Source organism: Lupinus angustifolius, chromosome LG07, assembly GCF_001865875.1.
Source record: "Lupinus angustifolius cultivar Tanjil chromosome LG07, LupAngTanjil_v1.0, whole genome shotgun sequence".
Taxonomy (NCBI): domain Eukaryota; kingdom Viridiplantae; phylum Streptophyta; class Magnoliopsida; order Fabales; family Fabaceae; genus Lupinus; species Lupinus angustifolius.
In genome coordinates this window covers 5,165,703-5,172,070 of record NC_032015.1, presented here as the reverse complement: position 1 = coordinate 5,172,070, position 6,368 = coordinate 5,165,703, and the positions used below count along the sequence as shown (strand labels likewise).

At 35.8% G+C, this 6,368-nt stretch overlaps 1 protein-coding gene across 1 annotated transcript; it reads left to right on the top strand.

Annotated features, from left to right (window-relative positions):
- On the top strand, positions 961 to 5,866 carry LOC109352859. Its single transcript, XM_019595040.1, has 6 exons — positions 961 to 1,060; positions 1,166 to 2,565; positions 2,764 to 3,787; positions 3,947 to 4,755; positions 4,908 to 5,029; positions 5,563 to 5,866. The coding sequence occupies exons 1-6, from the start codon at positions 961 to 963 to the stop codon at positions 5,864 to 5,866; spliced, it is 3,759 nt and encodes a 1,252-aa protein (XP_019450585.1).

Sequence of the window (6,368 nt, the reverse complement as noted above, 5' to 3'; positions counted from 1 at the left end):
TTTGAGTTGTGATCACTTCACCAGAGGCTTTCATCAAGTTTGTGAGAGAAATTACACGATTAAAGAAATATGTACCTTCTCATTCACATCCATATGCATCAGCTCGTATTGACACCTTAAGGTTTGTGAACAAACCTTCTTTAGCTAATCTGCACCTTCGTTACATTTCTCAAGATTCTTCAATGCCTCACGCGAGGTTTCCACCTATTAGAATTATCTGTCCTATTATTTCATATAGTTTAGCTTCTTTTTTAATCAATATGCCCAAATGTCCAGTTTGTTGTAATCAATTGCTTATTGTTGTAGTAGTTAATGGCAGTTACATATTGGTAACTGCCAACGTAACTACATCAGCATGTTTAGTTTTTCTATAAATAGAAGCTTAGCTTCTTCTCTAAATTGTATTCATAAAAAATAATCAATACAATCTCAAATTCAGATTCTCTCTTCTTTAGTTTCTATCTTTTACATGGTATCAGAGCTTTACATGGCTGACGCCATTATTGATCCTTATTAGAATTATTACTTTATTTATTTTTCTTCATTCTTTTATTCTAAGTGTAACAAACTTTCCGTTTTTATAGGCTTTCTGTTATTTGCCTTTTTCTGTTTTTAGCAAGGATAAATACCACATTGGTATTGAGTGTTTTTTGGCTTTTGCTAATATCAAATGATGAATCATACAGAAATTCAATATGGTATCAGAGCATTGCTCTGAATACCGTTGCACAACTCATTCACTCTTCTTCTTTCCTTCTCTCTTTCTTTCTCCTCCTTCATCATTCTTCGATTTTTTTTTAAGATTCATCAATGGCAGATTATCAATCAGATTCACAGCTCAACAGCAATGAAGCTCAAAATCCAAGGAACTCTTTCTATTTGCATCCTGGAGAGAATCCAGGAGCAACCCTCGTATTAGTGCAACTTGATGGAACGAATTACAATTCTTAGAGCAGAGCAATGAAACGTGCTCTTCTATCTAAGAATAAGTTCAAATTCGTTGATGGTACAATAACCATGCCAGATCCTGATGAAATGATCTTTGATGACTGGGAAAGATGTAATACCATAGTTATTTCATAGATTACAAGATGCCTAACTATGCAGATAGCCTAAAGCACGGTTTACATTGAGGATGCTCATGAATTGTGGAATGATTTGAAAGATAGATTCTCCAAAGGTGACCATTTTCGTATGTCTGATTTATTGCAAGAATTACATTCTATTAAGCAAGGTGATAGAGATATCTCAAAGTATTTCACTGGTTTGAAAACTGTTTGGGAAGATTTGGAAGTATTAAGATCCATACCTTCATGTACTTGTGCTATCAAGTGTAAATGCAGAATGGTAAAAATCATTAAGGAACAAAGAGAATATGAATATGTGATTTGCTTTCTAAAAGGATTGAATGATGAATTTACTACAACTAGATCACAAATCCTACTACTAGAACCATTACCTAGCATCAACAAGGCATTCTCCCTATTGCAACAGCAAGAAAGACAATTAACTAGTGCAAACATGAAAGTTTTGTTTAATTCCAACATGAATGCAGTTGATTCAACTGAAAATACCAACAGAACTTTGAACAATAATGCACAATGGAAAGGAATCTTAGGGAGAGGAAATGTGATTGGAAAGTTCAAAGGCAGAGGAATGGGAAGAGGTTATAATACAAACAAGATTAATAATCCAAAAGTATGCACATATTGTGGAAAAGAGAGACACACAGCTGATGTTTGTTATTACAAACATGGATTCCCACCTAATTTTGGAAAACAGAGAATGAACCATGCTGGAAGCACAAACATGGTTGATGCTAGTAGTGAAAATGATATTCTGCACACTGAAAATAAGGGCAAACCTACATTGAATTTCAGTCCAGCTCAATATGCAGAGTTAGCAGCTTTGTTCAATAATGCAGGGTTGGTTGGATCATCAGAAAGCAAAGTCAATCAACTTAGCATCATGTCTCTTGATGAAACATATCTGCACAAAGACTCAGGTAACATCCATCCATGGATCCTTGATAGTGGACCTACAGATCATGTGTGTCCTTGTTTATCTAGCTTCATGTCATATCAATCTATCAAACCAGTTACTATTAAATTACCAAATGGATCAATTGTTTCAGCTAAGTATTCAGGGATTGTCAAGTTTTCTGAGCATTTGTTATTGCACAAAGTCTTGTTTGTTCTAGAATTCAAATTCAACTTAATATCAATACACAAACTTGCATCTGATCTGAATTGCAGAGTGATTTTTGATGATTCTCAATGTATGAATCAGGATATCAATACCTTGAAGATGATTGGACATGCTAAAGTCATGAAGAATTTATACATTCTTGGCACACCATCACAACCTACTTTGAAGAAGCCTAGTTTGGTTAATTCAGTATATAGGATTTCTGCCTTTGATTTATGGCATTACAGATTAGGACATCCTTCTGTTGATGTGTTGCAACACATCTGTAAGGATTTCTCTTATGTTTACTTTGATGCTAAGAAAATCTATGAATTCTGTCACTTGGCAAAACAAACAAAACTGCCATTTCCTATCAGTGTAACCAAATGTTTAGCACCATTTGATCTAATACACATGGATATTTGGGCCCCCCTATCTACATCTTCTATCAATGGTTTTAAATATTTTTTGACTGTCATTGATGATTACAGCAAACATACATGGTTATATCTCATAAAAAATAAATCATAGGCAAGATTATTGATGTAGAATTTTGTCACTTATGTCCAAACACAGTTCTGCAAAATGGTTAAAGTAATCAGAACTAATAATGGAATTGAGTTTAAATTGCCTTCATTCTTTGATAATTTGGGAATCATTCATCAAACCTCTTGTGTTGAGACTCCACAGCAAAATTCAGTTTTTGAAAGGAAGCATAGACATCTACTTAATGTGACCAGATCAATGCTTTTTCATGCTCATCTTCCAAACATTTTTTGGTCCTTTGCTGTTCAGCATGCTGCATTCATCATCAATAAAATTCCAACACAAACTTTACAACATAAGTCACCATATGAAATGCTCTATGAATCTAAGCCTAACTTGCATGAGATCAAGGTCTTTGGATGTTTAAGTTTTGCATCCACATTGGTTAGTCATCACACAAAGTTAGATGCAAGAGCCAGAAAATGCATTTTGTTGGGATTCAAAACTGGTGTGAAAGGATATGTGTTATTTGACTTAAAATCAAGAGAGATTTTCATCTCTAGAAATGTGCAATTCTATGAGGATCACTTTCCTTATCATCATACAGCTACTGTTCCACCAATTAATGAATCCTCTTCAAATCCTTCACCTGATTTACCTTTTCTTGATACACCTTTTAACACACCTACTATACCTCATACTACACCTCAATCATCTCATTCACAACATACACATATTAATCCTGCTTCTCCTTTGCATACACAACCTACATCTTCCAACCAACAAATATCTCCTACTTCTCTTCCACAACCTCAAGCAATAAGAAAATCAACAAGAATTTGTCATCCACCCTCTTATCTACATGACTTTCACTGCAACTTTCTTACCCAAACAACAACAGACTCTTCACACATTACTCATCCACTTTCTTCTGTCTTATCCTACTCCTCTATTTCTCAAAGTCATCTTTCTCATATTCTCTCCATCTCAACACACATTGAACCTAAGTCGTATGCTCAAGCAATTAATTATCCTGAATGGATTACTGCTATGCAAGCAGAACTCATTGCCTTGGCAAGCAATGAAACTTGGGATGTTGTTGATCTACCAACTGGTAAGACACCAATTGGTTCTAAATGGGTGTACCGAATTAAATACAAATCAGATGGATCTGTTGAAAGATTAAAGGCAAGGCTTGTTGCAAAAGGGTATAACCAAACATAAGGTGTTGATTTTTTTGACACCTTTGCACCAGTAATTAAATTGACAACAGTTAGGCTTGTATTGGCAATTGCTGCTTCTGAAAATTGGTTCCTAAATCAACTAGATGTAAACAATGCTTTTTTGCATGGTGAGTTAAAAGAGGATGTCTACATGTTGATTCCTCAAGGTGTTGTTTGTTCCAAACCCAATCAAGTTTGCAAACTTCGCAAATCACTTTATGGATTGAAACAAGCAAGTAGAGAATGGTATCAAAAACTTTCCATCACTCTCAAGCAAATGGGATACACTCAATCTCCTCATGATCACTCTCTTTTCACCAAGAAACAATCTTGCAACTTTACTGTCATTCTCATTTATGTAGATGATCTAATTCTAGGTGGCAATGATGTCACTGAAATTGCTCATGTTAAACACCAGCTTCACACCTTATTCCAAATTAAGGATCTTGGCTCATTGAAATATTTTCTTGGCATTGAAGTTGCAAGATCAAGCAAAGGAATAACACTAAGCCAAAGAAAGTATGCACTAGATATCTTGAATGATACTGGTTTTTTAGCTTCAAAACCTGCTCATACTCCAATTGCCAAAGGGACTTCATTCTCAAATGATTCATCTGGTCCTTATTATGATCCTGCTGCATTCAGAAGACTGGTTGGAAGGTTACTTTACCTTACCAATATAAGACCAGACATAAGTTTTTCTGTTCAACAATTAAGCCAGTTCATGAATGCACCCACTAATGCTCATCATCAAGCCCTGACTAGAATCCTCAGGTACCTCAAAAAGGCACCTGGGCAGGGAATTTTCTACCCTGCAAATTATGTTCTTCAATTGAAAGGATTTAGTGACTCTGATTGGGCAACTTGCATTCTTTTATTCTAAGTGTAACAAACTTTCCATTTTTATAGGCTTTCTGTTATTTGCCTTTTTCTGTTTTTAGCAAGGATAAATACCACATTGGTATTGAGTGTTTTTTGGCTTTTGCTAATATCAAATGATGAATCATACAGAAATTCAATAATCCTACTTCCATGGATTCAACACCAAATCTTTCTTTTGCTGCACCTTTTGAAGCTCTCTCTCCTACGGTTTCTCTTCCTCTCACAATCAAAAAAATCATAGAGAAAACTACGTAACCTGGAGCCAGTTCATGTTAGTTGTTCTCAAAGCAAATCACGTTGTTAGGTTTGTTCTAAATCCCGAATTTTCACTATAATTCATCATGAATCAAATCGTGGTCAACATCATATCAATCCTACATTCTTAAGCTGGGAAGAACAAGACCAAAATGTATTTTCATGGCTTATGAATTCCATCTCAGATTCGATAAGACCTTGTGTGATAGGTTTCACCTCTTCATTTCAACTCTGGCATGAATTGCACTCCTTTTGTAGTGCTCACACTAAAGCATGGAGTCGCCAACTTAGAGCATAACTTCATAGCGTTTCACAAGGTTCTAATTGCATCTCTAATTACTTTTCAAATTCAAGATGTTGACTAATTCTCTTGCCTCAATTGGAGCTCCAATTACCTTGGAAGAACATGTTGATTTTGTACTAGATGACTCAATGAAGAATTTCATTCTCTAATCACTACCATTAAAGGACAAACACATCCTCCTTCTATTAATAAGTTAGAACAATTTCTTCTCACTTTTAAACCTAGTTTAGTGAACAATAAACAAAAAACTATATCTGATGCATTTTCTGCTAATGTTGCTACTACTGAACCTTCTCCTACTCAATCCCCTGCCTCTATAACCAACAATGCTTCCTTTCCACCATCTCATCCACCTTATCGTGCATGGTTTCCCTCAGTGCCTTCATTCCATGGTCCTTCTGGTCAGATACATGGTGGATCTCGTGGAGGGGGACGTTTTGGCAGACATGGTCATGGTGGTAGGTCATTGGGTAGATCTTCAGTATATTTCTGTGATTATTGCAACAAACATGGTCATGATGTGACCTAGTGTTACTATGCACCCTATGATACTTATTACCCAATTCCCTCTACTTATGGTCATAACTACAATGTTGCACATCAGTTTTCATACCCATATGCTTCCTTTGGTCACCCTCCAGCACCACACAACTCAGCTCATGCAATGCCTTCTCATTATACAAGGCCAAGGAACTCTCTCTATTCCTATAATCAACCAAGACCTCCCTATAATCCACACTCATAAAGTCCATGTCTGTCACATTCTAAAGGTGTTGCTATACCTGAATCATCTTATCCTCATCAACCACCTTATGCAATGAATGTTACCAAAACTGTCCAAGATTTCAACAAGACATCCATGTGGTATCCAAATTCAGGTGCCACATATAACCTAATTGTTGATACCTCATTGTTAGCTGATGTTATAGAGCATTTAGCCTCAGATAGTATCTATATGGGTAATGGTCACAAAGCTCCTATTACTTGTAGTGGCAATGCTTATTTTAAGCCACCTTTTGATCATAATGTCT

What these genes read in the sequence shown, in the direction of transcription:
- LOC109352859 (XM_019595040.1), top strand. Translation starts at nt 961, where the DNA reads ATGAAACGTGCTCTTCTATCTAAGAATAAGTTCAAATTCGTTGATGGT. An exon ending in AACTGCCATTTCCTATCAGT is followed by an intron (nt 2,566 to 2,763) that starts GTAACCAAATGT and finishes GTCCAAACACAG; the next exon opens with TTCTGCAAAATGGTTAAAGT. An exon ending in AAAATCATAGAGAAAACTAC is followed by an intron (nt 5,030 to 5,562) that starts GTAACCTGGAGC and finishes TTTTAAACCTAG; the next exon opens with TTTAGTGAACAATAAACAAA.